At 42.1% G+C, this 17934-nt stretch overlaps 1 protein-coding gene across 2 annotated transcripts; it reads right to left on the bottom strand.

The window, feature by feature from the left end:
* Window positions 1–1324: 1324 nt before the first annotated feature.
* On the bottom strand, window positions 1325–16311 carry LOC110493929 (putative peptidyl-tRNA hydrolase 2). Of its 2 annotated transcripts, none has more exons than XM_021568537.3 (7): window positions 15872–16311; window positions 12259–12381; window positions 11959–12030; window positions 11783–11857; window positions 11335–11432; window positions 10972–11086; window positions 1325–3318 (listed from the first exon to the last, which is right to left on the bottom strand). In XM_021568537.3, the coding sequence occupies exons 2-7, from the start codon at window positions 12367–12369 to the stop codon at window positions 3232–3234; spliced, it is 558 nt and encodes a 185-aa protein (XP_021424212.1). In that variant the 5' UTR covers window positions 12370–12381; window positions 15872–16311; the 3' UTR covers window positions 1325–3231. The 2 variants fall into 2 exon arrangements, with proteins under 2 accessions (XP_021424212.1, XP_090061292.1); XM_090205166.1 differs by having other exon boundaries at window positions 12259–12348; window positions 15872–16305.
* Between the last annotated feature and the right edge of the window lie 1623 nt (window positions 16312–17934).

Genomic DNA, 17934 nt, shown 5'->3' with positions numbered 1-17934 from the left:
ACAACTTCGTTACATATAGATAGAGCTAATAATTAGAGTAGCCAATTTTTAGCTAAACGGGTCTACCGGGGCCCATAAAAGGAAATACGACAGAATATGAGATGTCGGGCGAGTTTGTATGATCTGGCATGGGATTGGGCAGGGAAATTGACCAGGGTTGTATGTATTAACTCTGGTCCCACCTACTGCCCAGCCCGAATTCAGTCGTTCCACACTTGACTGGGGATAACCATTGATACGCTACACGAAAAAACTATCTATTCGAATGGCTCATTAACTGCACGAAAATACCATGTTTGCGAGCAGATCGTATTTTCTTATAAAAAAACACATTCCATAGCAGTAAAACATATATTTGATTTTAGGCTATATTCTACTGTTCATTTTCGACTGTTCTAACGCACATTCAAAGAATGGATGAAATGTTAGATTCCGCTTCCATTATCCTTCATTGGTAAACAATAAATCATAACTGCGTTTTAGGATGACTGGATGTAATTAAGCGTTCATGCGATTGGCTTCTTAATTTGTTCTGACGTCACGAGACCTGGGAGAATAATTGGGATTGGCTAAAATGATCACGCTACTGTCATTTGTTTTGCAACGGTGGGAAGTGGAGATACGGCTAGACGATACGCTGTTTTTTTCACGCTTCTCAAAATGTAGAAATTGTTACTTTTACTCATAAATTGTTCCGAACCCAATGCATTTTGACAGTAGGTGACAAATGTAACCACAAACTCACAATAAAGATGTTAAACTACATTTTTGTGAATATAAATGATCAATTTGAGACCTTCCATACACTGTCTATTTCTGCACGATGAAAACGAAGATTACGTGATCTGAATAAACCAAGGGTTCTTTCGGTTTTTTTTTCTTCTTAAATGCATTTTCTATAACATTTTACTAATTGGTACATTTACTACCTTTTCTCATCGAGGGTAGCTCAATACATAAAACAAGCTAGACATGATGGGCTCCCGTAAACCTCTATTGCCAAATAACTAATGAGAATGCATTCTGACCCTAATATAACAGAAGAATAACACAATAACAACAAATAATTCCACACTGGTTTCCAGGTTCTCACACCCATCTAACGAACCGAAAGACGCACCCAGGTTGTGTTTGGTAAAATGTTCTTGGGAAGTTGGGTAAGTGTACAGACAGGATAACCTTTGTTCTGTAGCCCTCACGTGATTATAGAACTCTTCTGAAGGACCATCTACAAGTCTCCCAGCAACCGTTCCAGATAGAGTGCCTTCGCCAATACTTCTATTGTAAATACGATGAACAGGCTACAAACGTGGCAGGGCACAACTTCCAACATTAATAGTTTTAATACAATAAACGAAACACCAAAGGAATTGTGTGCCATATGACATTGTGTTGGGGTAGAAATGTTCACATAAAACATAAGTGTTATACGGATCACGTCATTTCTAATTGTCTCCTAGGTTTTAATATGAACAAATGCTTGTAACACAGGAAGGTATCAAAGCCCTAACACATTAACATGGATGCAGCCATGGGGTTTTGCATGGTCTCGAACACAAATAATATAAAAACCTTTCATTTGAGTAACTGTTAGATGCAAGTCATGTCATTATATATGCCTTTTCCATATTTACTAAGACTTCAGAGCCATTTATGGTCCCAAATGGAATCTCATGCCCACAAAATACAATTTATTTTATAGTAATGAAGAAAGAGCTGTTTTAACAGAAACATACAATATATCCTAGGTATCAGTTAGTCAAATGTTGAAGATTCTTGCACTTAAATCAATCATTCTTTAAGCGGTCCTTAACAAATGTTAACCTGTATTTGCTACGCCATCTTAAACTGTATGTACCGGTTTGGTAAAAAACTAATTGCGCAACCATTTAGCTAGCTAGCTACAGTGTGCTAACACATTTACCCTCAAAGCAGTTACACAAATATTTCACTTGTGTAAACTATTATCCATAATAATCAGGTAAAGTACATGCGCTTAGGCACTGTGCAAGCATCTGCACTGTCACTTATTTTGACCCATACAATGAGTTCCTTGCACTCAAATCCTATTAACCAAATACAGTGTTAATTCTACCAAGTCCCCAGTCAAGGAATTACAACTCATTGAGCCAAGTCGACCTTACCCCCCTTTTTTTTTTTGTTGCAAGAACAGAAAAATAAAATAAATGTAAAATACACCACAAAAATTGTCACAAAGTCCAACAGTGATTGTGCGAAACGTGGAGGATGGCACACCCATAGCGACTGATAGACTTCTAGCGGCCAAAAGCCTGTAGCATGGGCAGCACCATTGAGGGCTTCCATGTTTCCACCATTTGGAAGTAGTCAAAGTAGTCAACTGGGTGGGGATTCCTATGGGTTCTAGCCTCAATGGCACTGCCCATGCTGTCAAAATGCTATAATGGCACAGATAAAGATGAGCCCTTTATCTCAATGGGCACACCACATTATATATGGCCTAAGCAGATGCACATAAATGCAATGGATGGACATTTGACATCAGTATGTAGTGTTATAGATTCTAAGGGACATGGTCTTGGGGAGAGAATGTATACATATACACCTTCATTTTATACATCAAATAAATAGTAAAGGTATCAGTAAAGCACTCTTCCCCAGCAGTATCCTAAAGGATCTAAAAGGATATTACAATTACATATTTCGCTCCTTGAATTTATGACAACAGTATTTAACAAATCACCAAAAGACAAGGTTCTATCCTTGATTTTTTTTCAAACGCTAAAATCATATCTTGAATTGGGAGATGGAATTAAGATTGTCATGGACTTACACCTTTATAAAAATTGGATATGATGCTCTCATATAGTAATGGACTTTCCCTTAACTAGCAAAACTCCATAATCAAAAAAAGATACAAGTAGACACTAAAAGTTGTTCAAACTGCCTTCAACATGGTCAGTTCGGGGAACCAGTCCCTTCCTCTCAATCTAAGCAGCTCTGTGTACATCTCTTATCCAGTCAGTGGATCAGACAGGAAACAAGAAGAAAAATGGCTGAGTGTGTTCGACTTGGTGGTTGGGTCATGTCTGGTTGTTTCTTTTTTCCTGTTTTTTGTTTCATTACGTTGTTGTTATGCGCTTGCATGTTGAGACCCTTTTGCTGTTAGGGGATGCTGCCCTCTGCTGGTTGCCCCAGTGGCAGCACATGGCCCTGTACATGGCCCTGCACCTCCACAGCCGGTTAAGTCCCTCAGAGCAGCTTCAGACTTCCAGTGACGTTGTTCACCATATCCTCTTCCCCAACGATGGCCAGGATGGTGCGCGAGCCAGCTTCCACCTGGCAAAAGAGCAGGTCATAGAATTTAGACTAGCATCCTTGTGGGTAGGAGGTACTAAGAATAGGTTGTAACAACAAAAGTATGTGGGAAGGCAGGCAAGACTAGGCATTCATTTCATTTCATCTCAAGAGAGAACCCCTTAATATTAATTGATGCAGATAGTTTTTTTTATGTTGAATTGCATTTTCACCCCCCCCCCCTACAGAACTTGTGAGCCCCAAATTTCTGCTGTATTGTCTTTTGCAGTGCCTTCAAAAAGTTCACACCCCTTGACTTTTTCCACATTGTTCTGTTACAGCCTGAATTTAAAATTGACTGGCCTACACACAATACCCCATCTCATAAAATGGCGCCGACAGAGAGGGCTGCCGTGCTTCTAGCTCTTAGGAAACTTTGCAGATTTTTAAAATATATTATTTCTACCATTAGCCCAGAAAATGTGTTATTACATACAGTCGGGAAGAACTATTGGATATCAGAGCGGCGGTAACTCACCAGCACTATGACCAGGAATTACGACTTTCCCAAAGCGGATCCTTTGTTCGCACCCCCCAGGGCAATTGAACTGATTCCAGAGACCGACCCAAAAACACAGCCGGCGGAGGTACTCGCAGTGGTCTTCTAGTCCGACGTACGAGGCGTGCACAACACCCACCGCTTCTCGAGCATATTACTCGCTATTGTTCAGTCTCTGGATATTAAAGTTACCGAGTTCAGGGCGAGGGTTTCTTTCCAGAGAGACATCACAGAAACATGGCTCTCTCGGGATATACTGTCTGAGTCAGTCCAGCCAGTTGGGTTCTCAGTTCATTGCATAGACAGGAATAAATCTCTCTCCGGGAAGGAGGGTGGGGGTGCATGTTTCATGATTAACAACTCATGGTGTGATTGTGATAACATACAGGAACTCAAGTCCTTTTGTTCACCCGACCTAGAATAACTTACAATCAAATGCGGACCGTATTATCTTCCAAGAGAATTCTCTTCTGTTATAGCGTTGTTTTGGGCTTCTGAGTGGCGCAGCGGTCTAAGGCACTGCATCTAAGTGCTAGAGACGTCACTACATACCCTGGTCGATTCCATGCTGTATCACAACCGGCCGTGATTGGGAGTCCCATAAGGCGGCGCACAATTGGCTCAGCATTAGGGTTTGGCCGGGGTAGGTCATCGTTGTAAATAAGAATTTGTTCTTAACCGACTTGCCTAGTTAAATAAAGCTTAAATAAAAAATAAAATAAGTCACAGCAGTATATACCCCCCCACTCAAGCCTATACCACGACGGCCCTCAAAGAACTTCACTGGACTTTATGCAAACTGGAAACCACATTTCCTGAGGCTGCATTTATTTGAGAAAAAAGCTACCGAAGTTCTAACAACACACCGACTGTAGTACTTGCACTGCTAAAACACTCGACCACTGCCACTCCAACTTCCGGGATGCCCTACAGGGCCCTCCCTCTCCCTCCTTTCGGCAAATCTGACCACGACTCCATTTTGCTCCTCCCTTCCTATAGACAGAAACTCAAGCAGGAAGTACCCGTCCTAGGACTATTTAATGCTGGTCTGACCAATCAGAAACCACGCTTCAAGATTGTTTTGATCACGCGGACTGTTCCGGGTATCTTCCGAGAATAATATTGACAAATATTCCAATACGGTGACTGAGTTTATCAGGAAGTGTATAGGAGATGTTGTACCCACCGACTATTAAAACCTACCCAAACCAGAAACCATGGATAGATGGGAGCATTTAAGCAAAACTGAAAGCGCAAACCAAATCAAATGTATTTATATAGCCCTTCGTGCATCAGCTGATACCTCAAAGTGCTGTACAGAAACCCAGCCTAAAACCCCAAACAGCAAGCAATGCAGGTGTTGAAGCACGTTGGCTAGGAAAAACTAGAAAGGCCAAAACCTAGGAAGAAACCAGGCTATGAGGGGTGGCCAGTCCTCTTCTGGCTGTGCCGGGTGGAGATTATAACAGAACATGGCCAAGATGTTCAAATGTTCATAAATGACCAGCATGGTCAAATAATAGGTCTGGGACAGGTAGCATGTTCGGTGAACAGGTCAGGATTCCATAGCCGCAGGCAGAACAGTTGAAACTGGAGCAGCAGCACGGTCAAGTGGACTGGGGACAGCATTTAACCATGGCAAGGTGACTGGGAATATGGCAGAACACAAACAGTGTAGTTTTCCCACCGCAAGGCAATCAAATATGCAAAACAGTATAGAGACAAAGCAGTGTCGCAATTCAACGACTCAGACACGAGATGTGGCAAGGTCAACAGACAATATCAGACTACAAAAGGGAAACCAGCCAAGTTGCAGACACCGAATTCTTGCTTCCGGACAAGCTAAAAACCTTTGCCCGCTTTGAGGATAACAGTGCCACTGACGCGACTCACTACCAACGACTGTTGGCTCTCCTTTGCCATGGCCGACGTGAGTAAGACATTTAAGCTTGTTAACCCTCGCACGGCTGCTGGCCCAGACGCCATCCCTAGCCACGTCCTCAGAGCATGCGCAGACCAGCTGGCTGGTGTGTTTACGGACATATTCAATCTCTCCCTATCCCAGTCTGCTGTCCCCACATGCTTCAAGATGGCCACCATTGTCCCTTTACCCAAGAAAGCAAAGGTAACTGAACTAAATGACTATCGCCCCATAGCACTCACTTCTGTCATCATGAAGTGCTTTGAGAGACTAGTCAAGGATCATATCACCTCTACCTTACCTGTCACTCTAGACATTTCAATTTCCTTACCGCCCCAATAGAACCACAGACGATCCAATCGCCATTGCACTTCCCTATCCAATCTTGACAAGAGGAATACCTATGTAAGATTGCTGTTCACTGACTACAGCTCAGCATTTAACACCGTAGTACCCTCCAAGCTCATCATGAAGTTCGAGGCCCTGGGTCTGAACTCCGCCCTGTGTCTAACTGGGTCCTGGACTTCCTGACTGGCCACCCCCATGTGGTGAAGGTAGAAAACACCACCTCCACTTTGCTGATCCTCAACACTGGGGCCCCCAGAAGGGTGCGTCCTGTACTCCCTGTTCACCAATGACTGCGTAGCCAAGCACGCCTCCAACTCAATCATCAAGTTTGCAGATGACACTACAGTGGTAGGCTTGATCACAAACAATGAGACAGCCTACATGGAGGAGGTGAGGGCTCAGAGTGTGATGCCAGGAAAATAATCTCCCTCAACATCAACAAAACAAATGATCGTGGACTTCAGGAAGCAGCAAAGGGAGCACCCCCCTATCCACATCGATGGGACCGCAGTGGAGAAGGTGGAAAGCTTCAAGTTCCCCGGCGTACACGTCACTGACAAACTGAAATGGTCCACCCACACAGACAGTGTGGTGAAGATGGCACAACAGTGCCTCTTCAACCTCAGGAGGCTGAAGAAATTTGACGTGGCACCTAAAACCCACAAACATTTACAGATGCACAATTGAGAGCATTCCTATCAGGTATCACCACCTGGAACGGCAACTGCACCCGCAGGGCTCTCCAGAGGGTGGTGGGTCTGCCCAACGCATCATCGGGGGCAAACTACCTGCCCTCCAGGACACCTACAGCACCCAATGTCACAAGAAGGCCAAAAAGATCAAGGATAACAAACCACCCGAGCCACTGCCTGTTCACCCCTCTATCATCCAGAAGGCGAGGTCAGTACAGGTGCATCAAAGCTGGGATCGAGAGACTGAAAAACAGCGTCTATCTCGAGGCCATCAGACTGTTCAATTGGCATCACTAGCACAGAGGCTGCTGCCCTATTATACATAGACTTGAAATCACAGGCCACTTTAATAATGTTTACATATTTAGCATTACTCATCTCATATGTATATACTGTATTCTATTATTCTGTATCTTAGTCTATGCCGCTCTGACATTGCTCGTCCATATATTTAAATATTCTTAATTCCATTCCTTTACTTAGATGTGTATGTATATTGTTGTGAAATTGTTAGCCATTACTTGTTAGATATCACTACATTGCCGGAGCTAGAAACACAAGCATTTCGCTACAGCCACAATAACATTTGCTAAACACATGTATGTGACCAATAAAATTTGATGAAAGTGGAATTATGTTTAGACATTTTTACAAATGAAAAGCTGAAACTAGTCAGTAAGTATTCAACCCCTTTGTTATGGCAAGCCTAAATAAAGTTCAGGAGAAGAAATTTGCTTAACAAGTCACGTAAATTGCATGGACTCACTGTGTGCGATAGTGTTTAACAATTTGAATGACTACCTCATCTCTGTACCCCACACATACAATTTATATGTAAGGTCCCTCAGTCAAGCAGTGAATTTCAAACAGATTCAACCATGAAGACCAGGGAGGTTTTCCAATGCCTCGCAAACGGCACCTATGGGTAGATGGATCAAAATTTTAAAAAGCAGACATTGAATATCCCTTTGAAGTTATTAAAGTACACTTTGGATGGTGTGTCACTACAAATATACAGGCGTTCTCTTCCTAACTCAAGTTGCTGGAGAGGAAGGCAGTTTAATGGCTGTGATAGAAGAAAACTGATAATAGATCAATAACATTGTAGTTACTCCACAATACTAATCTAAATGACAAAAGTGAAGAGGGAACGCTGAATATATATTTTTTTGTCTTCTCCAAAACATGCATCCTGTTTGCAATAAGGTTAAATTAAAATTGCAAAAAACATGGGCAAGAAATGTACTTTACGTCCAGAATACAAGGCTCTGTTTCAGGCAAATCCCACACATCACAGAGTACTTCATATTTTCAAGCATGGTGGTGGCTGAATCATGTTATGAGTATGCTCGTCGGAGAGGTTTTTGGGGGGGGATAAAAAGAAACTGAATCGAGCTAAGCACAGGCAAAATCCTAGAGGAAAACCTGGTTGTCTGCTTTCCAACAGCCACTGGGAGACAAATTCATCTTTCAGCAGGAAAATAACCTAAAACACAACGCCAAATATACACTGGAGTTGCTTACCAAGACAACATTGAATGTTCCTGAGTGGCCTAGTTAGTTTTGAGTAAAAATCTATGGCAAAACATGACAATGGCTGTCTAGCAATGATCAACGACCAACTTAAGAGCTTGAAGAACTTTTCAAATAATGCAAATAGTGTACAATCCAGGTGTTAAAAGCTTTTAGAGACTTTCTGGGAAAGACTCAAGAGCTGTAATCGCTGCCAAAGTTGATTCTAACATGTATTGACTCATGGGTGTAAATTAGATATTCCTGCATTTCATTTTCAATAAATTTGCAAACATTTCTAAAAACATGTTTTCAATTTGTCATTGTGGGAAATTGTGTGTAGATGGGTGAGAAAATAAATATTTTTGAATTCAGGCTATAACAAAATGTGGAATACGTCAAGGGGTATGAATACTTTCTGTAGGCACTCTTATTTTCTCAAACTCATTGTAATATTTATGTACCCCCGTCTAATCCCATTTTATAATACCAAAAGGTAAATTAAAAATGTTGGTTACAAAAAAGTTATTGCACATTTAGCAGGCTATGATGTGAAATAGGCCATTATAAGTGCTTTCTTTCATTAGGTATCGTTAAGGCAGTCTCGTGTGCTTATCAATGCACACTAGAGGTCGACCGGTTAATCGGAATGGCCAATTAATTAGGGCCGATTTCAAGTTTTCATAACAATCGGAAATCGGTATTTTTGGGCGCCGATTTGCCAATTATTATTATTTATTTTTTATACCTTTATTTAACTAGGCAAGTCAGTTCAGAACACATTCTTATTTTCAATGACGGCCTAGGAACGGTGGGTAAACTGCCTCGTTCAGGGGCAGATTGACAGATTTGTACCGTGTCAGCTCGGGGGTACAATCTTGCAAACTTACAGTTAACTAGTCCAACGCAATAACAATCTGCCTCCCTCTCGTTGCACTCCACAAGGAGAATGCCTGTTATGCGAATGCAGTAAGCCAAGGTAAGTTGCTAGCTAGCATTAAACTTGTCTTATAAAAAAAACAATCATTCATAATCACTAGTTAACTACACATGGTTGATGATATTACTAGATATTATCTAGCGTGTCCTGCGTTGCATATAATCTGACTGAGCATACAAGTATCTAAGTATATGACTGAGCGGTGGTAGGCAGAAGCAGGCGCGTAAACATTAATTCAAACAACACTTTCATGCGTTTTGCCAGCAGCTCTTCGTTGTGCGTCAAGCATTGCGCTGTTTACGACTTCAAGCCTATCAACTCCCGAGATGAGGCTGGTGTAACCGAAGTGAAATGGCTAGCTAGTTAGCGCGCGCTAATAGCGTTTCAAACGTCACTCGCTCTGAGCCTTCTAGTAGTTGTTCCCCTTGCTCTGCATGGGTAACGCTGCTTTGATGGTGGCTGTTGTCGTTGTGTTGCTGGTTCGAGCCCAGGGAAGAGCGAGGAGAGGGACGGAAGCTATACTGTTACACTGGCAATACTAAAGTGCCTATAAGAACATCTAATAGTCAAAGGTTAATGAAATACAAATGGTATAGAGGGAAATAGTCCTATAATTCCTATAATAACTACAACCTTATACAACCTTAAACTTCTAACCTGGGAATATTGAAGACTCATGTTAAAAGGAACCACCAGCTTTCATATGTTCTCATGTTCTGAGCAAGGAACTGAAACGTTAGCTTTCTTACATAGCACATATTGCACTTTTACTTTCTTCTCCAACACTTTGTTTTTGCATTATTTAAACCAAATTGAACATGTTTCATTATTTACTTGAGGCTAAATTGATTTTATTGATGTATTATATTAAGTTAAAATAAGTGTTCATTCAGTATTGTTGTAATTGTCATTATTACAAACATTAATATATATATATATATTTTTTTTGGTCCTCCAATAATCGGTATCGGCGTTGAAAAATCATTATCGGTCGACCTCTAATGCACACAGCGCCTTATCCCCCACTCCTATGGATAAAACAATTGTATAATGTCATACAATAGTTTTACAAAGCAGGACATTTCAAATGCACGCTGTCATTACTAAATATGTAATGTGATAGGTATTTTAGTTTTTTTTTTTACACACAAACAACTTGATTAATTAAATATTTAATCTGTCATCTTTGATGACACAATGTTCACAAGAGGGAACGAATCGGATTTCATTGGTCCTCAACTCATGTCTCAGACACTTCATAAATGGAGTTATCCCCTTGTTAGCATGCCCCGGAGCAGGTTAGTTCTGAAGCATTTGTTGCCATATACATTTACCTGGCTATACAGTGAGCCTCTTTTGTGGTACCGGTTGTCCCAAGTTGAACTCAGAGTTGACCAAAGTTATCTCGCCAACTCCTCAAACCAGATGGGTATACTACGTTCAAACTCAATACTTATCATAATGACTGTGCGTACCCCTGAAAGCAGACACTATAGTGTTACGTGGAAACATAATGGCTTCCACATAACACAGCAGGTGCTGCTGTGGAGCCCCAATGCTGGTGCATGTGTCTGTAAGCAGGAGCTACTAGAACCATAAAACCGTCATGGTGGGGTTGTGGGCCTGTAAGCAGGTGCAGCAGTGCTACCATAGAGCCGTAATAGTGGCGCATTGGGTCTGTAACTAGGTCCTGAAACCTTTGCTGTGTAGCCGCACGTCTCACCTGGGTGCGTCCGGCGTCCTGGACCAGATACGTTGGCAGGCTAAGGCTCATTGCCAGGGCCTGCAGCTCCAAAAGGTGAGCCATGTTGGTCCCCTGCAACACCACCTTCTTCGCCCTGCACACCACAAACACACAGATATCCTGCTGTGGCAAACATCGACAGCAGGTTGAACCGGCACATAGAACAGCCAGATAGTGGTATTGCCATTACCAGATGTCATTATGGCGTTATAAAAGTGTCTGGCGTTCTTTACCTGATCAGATCCAATTTGTTCGACAGTGTGGAGTCTCAAGTAACACATATGATTATGGTATTGCTCCAGTAAAGCACGAATTAAAAAAATAGTCCAGTCAGTTCCTTACCCGCCATGGTCCCACTTCCAGGCCATCTCCCTCCAGCTGTTCTTCTCCTGCAGGGCCTGGTAAAGCCCTACGGCCGCATGGCCCACCTGCGCAGCCACCTACACAACACACACTTTAAGAGTAAGCAGAATTTCTTTTTTTTTTTTTTTTTTAAGTTTCATGTATTAGCTTTGAGTGTGAGGTGTGATTCTCATTTAAAAAAACAACCGGGGCAAACTGGGCCTTTGTGCTACACCACAACAAGCATACTAGCCAGGCAAAATCTATCATATCAAGCTATGTAATGTATCTTTGTAATGTTTTTGCACCATGTAATTTAGGGACCACAATGGCAATAAGTCTGACTGTGATATTCCTGTCACGCGTTTACAATGCATGCACTGGTTTTCTTAAAAACTGGCAAATAACATCAATCAAAACACATTCCAACCCTTGTCTTCAAACTGACCTTTCCCACACCCATGGCCAGGTCCATGTTCACCACAAACACCATCTTGAACATGAGGTCGTCGTCTCCTTCTTCCTGAGGGGACGAGAGAGACAGTCAGGGTGGGCTCAGACACAATACAGGAGAGGTAATGTACCACCGTGTACCTGTGCGGACTAAGGCTATCTCGTGGGTACCTCATTCTCCAGCTTGTTAAAGTAGTACATGGCAGCCTCCTCAGCAGACACATTTCGGGTGTGCAAGAGTGCCTGCGGGATGGAGAAACATAGAAAATGGCAGACAATGTTGGATGGATTAGACATGTCAATCATAGCTATGGTATTCTTTACAGTCATTATGGATGCCTTAGTAAGTAGATACATATAAATATTGCATTAGAAAATGTAAATGCAGAACCAAGAAAAAAATTGACATAATATACTGCAGATCCTATCTCAGGAAATGCAAGAGAACCTGTATACAGTAAATTAACCCACCTGCTTGGCAGCCTCCTCTGGGATGTCCAGCTCCCGAAGCTGCTGTAGGTACACAGAGTTGACCTCCTGAGAGCCAGAGTCTGGACCTGTCTGTTGGTCGGAGGGCTCCATAGTTAGCTGGAGCTAGTTGGATTAGAGTTAGTTTGGTGCAGCATTCAAAAAACACTCAACATATACACCTTAGCGTAGTTCTCCACAAGCTGTGTCAATTCATTTAAAAGACTAGCACCATGATGTTAAATTATTAACTTTTGGTGCCTGTATTTCCAGTTCAACAAGGCTTGAGGCACAGCCAGAGAACCATGATGCATTATCATCCTAGTAGACTAATCATCAGGGTTATTCTCATCCTAGTAGACTAGCCATCAGGGCTAGGGTTGGAAACGTTCCAGTAAATGTCCAGAATTTCTGAAATTTTCCATGAATTTTTGCTTAAATTCATACAAAGTTAGCTTATAACAGTAAACCTTTTTTTGTGAGATACACATAAGGCAATTCTAGGTCTTATGGCATATTTTGGTTAAACTATCCCCAATTCAATGGAATTGCAACCCTCGGGCACACAGTGCATTCTTCCATCACATGTGCAGCTGATTCTCAAGATCTTGCACACTAATGAGATGCTATTGAGCCCACACTACTACACTGTCTGAGCCAAGGACTACATGCTTTCTGTTAAGTTGTGATAACAATACTAGGTGGGGTGAATATATTTAATATGACCTACATTATTTTTTTGTTAACTAGTAAATAGTAGCCTACAGCAAAGTGTGTTTAAATCATTTCTGTCTTGTTAACAATTTCTGCTAGTTAGTTTTTGCTACCATGTGGGTTTTAGCTTGCTTGAGCCTGCTGAGGAGTGTTAATTCACCCATTTCCATACATGTTTCATTTTAAAACATTTATCTTACAAAAGGAGTTGTTTAATCTAACTGCTTAACTATTAATCTGTTCATGGAATTGTATTTGGGTATTTTTACATTTTTCCCCCTAATCTTTACAGGAAAATGCCACAAGCACCATCTGATGTGTGGATACATTTCACTGCAGCTAATGAAGGAAAAGCTGTGTACATTTCCAAATACTGTGCCAAATCATATGTGAAGAATGCAAAAAAGATGCAGAATCACCTGGCCAAGTGCATAAAGTTCCCTCAGCACTCACAACAAGCAAACTGACAAAAGTCCCTCTACTTCTATTCGAGGTGAACATTATCAATCAGACATCTTATCGATAGCAACAGCTCATGGTCCTCCTGGAATCAGAAGTTTTTTTGACTCAATGGAGGAACGTAGTCAGAGAAATGCAGATGAATGTCTTGCTCGAGCTGTGTATGCAACTGGTTCACCGCTGATGCACACAGGCAATGTGTATTGGAAGAGATTTCTTTAAGTTTCTTGCCACATATACACCCCTCCAACCAGACATGCTTTATCTACTCATTTGCTGGACGCAGAGTTCAACAGAGTTCAAGTGAAGGTCAAGCAAATCATAGAGAAAGCAGACTGTATTGCAATCATCTGATGGGTGGTCGAATGTTCATGGGCAAGAAATAATTAACCACATCATCTCCACCCCTCAACCAGTGTTCTACAATAGCACAGACACAAGGGACAACAGACACCACCGGTCTCTACATTGCAGATGAGCTGAAGGCAGTCATCAATGACCTTGGACCACAGAAGGTATTTGCACTGGTGACAGACAATGCTGCGAACATGAAGGCTGCTTGGTCTAAAGTGGAGGAGTCCTACCCACACATCACACCCATTGGCTGTGCTGCTCATGCATTGAATCTGCTCGTCAAGGACATCATGGCACTGAAAACAATGGATAGACTCTACAAGAGAACCAAGGAAATGGTTAGGTTTGTGAAAGGTCATATAGCAGCAATTTACCTCACCAAGCAAACTGAGCAGAATAAGAGCACCACTTAGAAGCGGCCCAGCAACACCCGTTGGGGTGGTGTTGTCATCATGTTTAACAGTCTCCTGGAGGGAAAGGAGTCTCTCCAAGAAATGGATATATCAGTCTGCCGATATGGACAGCCCCATCAAGAGGATCCTCCTGGATGATGTATTTGGGGAGAGAGTGGTAAGCAGCCTGAAACCTATAGCAGTAGCCATTGCACGGATTGAGAGAGACAATGCCGTCCTGTCTGATGTTCAGACTCTGCTTGCAGATGTAAGAGAAGAAATCCGTACTGCCCACTTCACTGTTGCTCCAAGCAGAGGAAACTGTAGTTCTGAAATACATGAAAAAGAGTGAAGACTTCTGCCTGTGAAGCCCATACACACCGCAGCGTACATGTTGGTCCCCAAGTATGCTGGCAAGAGCATCCTGTCTGGTGCAGAGATCAACAGGGCCTATGGTGTCATCACTACCGTGTCTCGCCACCTTGGCCTGGATGAGGGCAAGGTTCTTGGCAGTCTGGAGAAGTACACTTCCAAGCAAGGGCTTTGGGATGGAGATGCAATATGGCAGTCGTGCCAACATATCTCATCAGCCACCTTGTTGCCTCCATCATCCTCCAAATCCCACCAACATCAGCCGCCTCGGAGCGCAACTGTTCCTTGTTTGGGAACACACACACCAAAGCACACAACAGGCTGACAAATACATCCCATGTGAAGAGTCAACTCATTTAATTAAAGTTCAATTCGGGAACTAAATTATTATTTTTTTTATTGGAAGGATTTAATAATTTGCAATTATATCTACTTATAAGGTAAATGGTTTATGTTTGTCTCCATATGACATGGTAAATATATCCAATGCAAAAAACATCACATTTAAATTGTATTAATATTAATGTGCATATATTTTCGTTAATTCACACGGAATATCCCCCAAAATGTGCCACCCTAATCAGGGCATCCTCATCCAAGTAGACTAGCCATCGGGGCATTCTCATACTGATGGCAGCCCTGATGGCTAGTCTCTTGACGACTAGGCAAGTAACTAGCCATGTGTTTCACTAACTAACTTTAGTGAACTGATATCATAGCTACCTAGCAACCTAAATAAAAAATGATGTAGTTAGCCAGATATCAGTGGTCTACAGCTAGCCAGCTAACTAACTACGTTGAGGAAGCTAACATAGCTAGGTAACGGTAGCTTTCTAGCTACAACGCACGCAACTAACGTTCGTTGGTTAGCCAATTAACGTTACCGACAGAGAAGAGCGAGTCGTGTCTAACGTTAGCCAGCTATCTAGCTAGTTACTCGTATAATGGAACGAAATAGCTAATTATATCGCTTACAAATTGGCAGTTCGATTGTGGGATGACAACTAGTTAGCCAACGGTTATCACAAGACACCGAGGTGAAATAATGTAAACCATGAAATAGAAAACAAACCGTAACGTTAGCCAACCAACCAACCAAATTGGCTACAGTATCTAGTAGCATGCACTGTAACAATAATATTATTGAACAGCAGGCATTAACTAATAGCTGATTGCATTTCTACATTGTAACTAAACATCGTTATATTTTAGCTAGTTACCTAGCTAGCTAACATGCATTTGTTTGCTATGTATTATTTTTCCTGCAAGTTCTGGCAAACCAACGTTAGCTAGTTTAGTGTAAAAATTGCGCCAGCCACACCTACCTGCGCTGCCTAGATAGCGTGTTAGCTATAATCCCCGTGAATTAGTGGGATGGGAGTGCAAATTTGAAAACAAGTATTCACGCAGTCCTTTCACTACGACGAAGCCAGGTTGTTGACTGCAGATTACTTGTTCATTCAAAAATGGGCGTGTTGTGGTTTTCCCTCTTTACACCATTTTGAGAACGGTTCGTTCCGAGGGAAAGAGGCAAAGCGAGAGGGTTCACTCCGCCCAAAATCTGTCACCAAAATAAGACCACGAAGTGAGCGATTTTTGTATGTGTCATTGAATGTCGAACTTGCTCAACCAAAGATGTACTTGCTACGTGAGGTTTATTCGATCGAATATAAGCTTCGTAATGGTTAGGTTTTTATAAATGCACTGGTGAGTTGACGCACGTGGCATTTTGGCAAAAACGTTATCTGAGTTGTGCCCATAGAGAACGATAGAGGCCTCTAGTGGCCAAAGGGCCGTATTTGCGGACTACATCCAAAAGGGTATATTGGCGCTACCTACTGGGTGGGGTAAAAACTGATACTTGAACGAATACAATAAAACACTCGTATTATTCTCAAAAAACAAAAGTCAATGTACTCAGATTCCTACACAGCCTTTGGGGCCTGAAAGGGTGAAGCATCTTCAGACAGTATTCCCTGCAATGTTCCAGCCATGAAATCCTGGAGATCCAAGAACCTTTTAGCCACTTTCACAATGATTTCCAGTTTCTTCTGTTAGTTTGTCCTGTGCAATACACAAAACAAAATCAACCTTCTTCTCGATTAGTGTTTCAGGATCTCTCAACTGGCTGACATCCAGACTGGTACACATCTGTCGTTCTGCCCCTGAACAGGCTGTTTACCCACTGTTCCTAGGCTGTCATTGAAAATAAGAATTTGTTCTTAACTCACTTGCCTAGTTAAATAAAGGTTCAAAATAAAAATCCACTGCCATAGCTTCATCATCTCTACTCGCTGCTTCGACAATTGTCACTGCCTCTGCATAGGAGACCTTCGACAGTCCTGATCTTTCCTACTTTGACCTCCTTCACCCTAACAGGGAACTCTGGAACGTGATTCCCATCACAATTGCAAAACATTGCATCCACAGACTCTTCAACAATGATATTCAATTTACAGACACATGGCCAAACGTTTATATAGAAGACTTTTGCACATAAGCTTGCACAACATGGGTTGGGAGAAATTCTTCATCAAACATCAAAGAAAGGCTTTCCTGCTCCTTTCCATTCACAATGCGAGTTAAGCGACGTGAATCAGATGATAAACAAAATGTTAGAATTTCTGGGCAGAACCATTTAGAGTTTCAACCATTTTAATGAATTCAACTGGGTCGGAATTCCAACTTCATTGGCTGATCCCTCCTGGTGACCCGGTTGGAGTCATGTCATCAGGAGGGATCAGCCAATCGTGAAGAAGAAATTGGAGATTTCCTCAATGACACTATATGGTTGTGCCTGTTGTTCACTAGCAGGCCTAGAAAGACACCTGAGCGGAGTTCACACTTTTGTTTGTCAGGGAAAACATAAGACAGATTGAAAATACTGTATCCCTGAAAACCGGATGTTAGCATTTCCGGCTGACTCCGCATCACTGAGGTATAATAAGAACTGGAGACTGCGTCCAAGATGTCCGACCATTGTTTTCAAGGTATACTACTCATGTCTTCTTCAATGACGTAAGGAAGTTGGCAATAAATGTTGTATTGCCCCCACCGACTAGACTGGAATACCCTACCATCTAACCCTACACTCATTAAAAACCCACCACCCTACTCCACTGTTTAAACCTATCTAGTCCTACCTCTGTCCAACAGCCTAAAAGGACAGGACACCACCACTCAACACACCCTGTAACTCTTCTGACGTCAAATCCCGTACACCCAAATACTTCTCTGCAGCTGCCATCACAACCTCTATTTTCTGTGACATACAGTGCAGTTGATAACCATTGCTATGAACGCTAAAAAAGCCAATCTTACTGAACCATATATCACTCGTTGGCCTATCCCTCTGTACTGGTACAGATCTACTACATGCGAAACCTCT

The sequence above is a fragment of the Oncorhynchus mykiss genome, chromosome 17, assembly GCF_057628025.1.
Source record: "Oncorhynchus mykiss isolate SJ-2025 chromosome 17, ASM5762802v1, whole genome shotgun sequence".
Lineage (NCBI taxonomy): Eukaryota > Metazoa > Chordata > Actinopteri > Salmoniformes > Salmonidae > Oncorhynchus > Oncorhynchus mykiss.
Note: the sequence above shows the minus strand (reverse complement) of the source record. Positions and strands in the feature narration are given on the sequence as shown.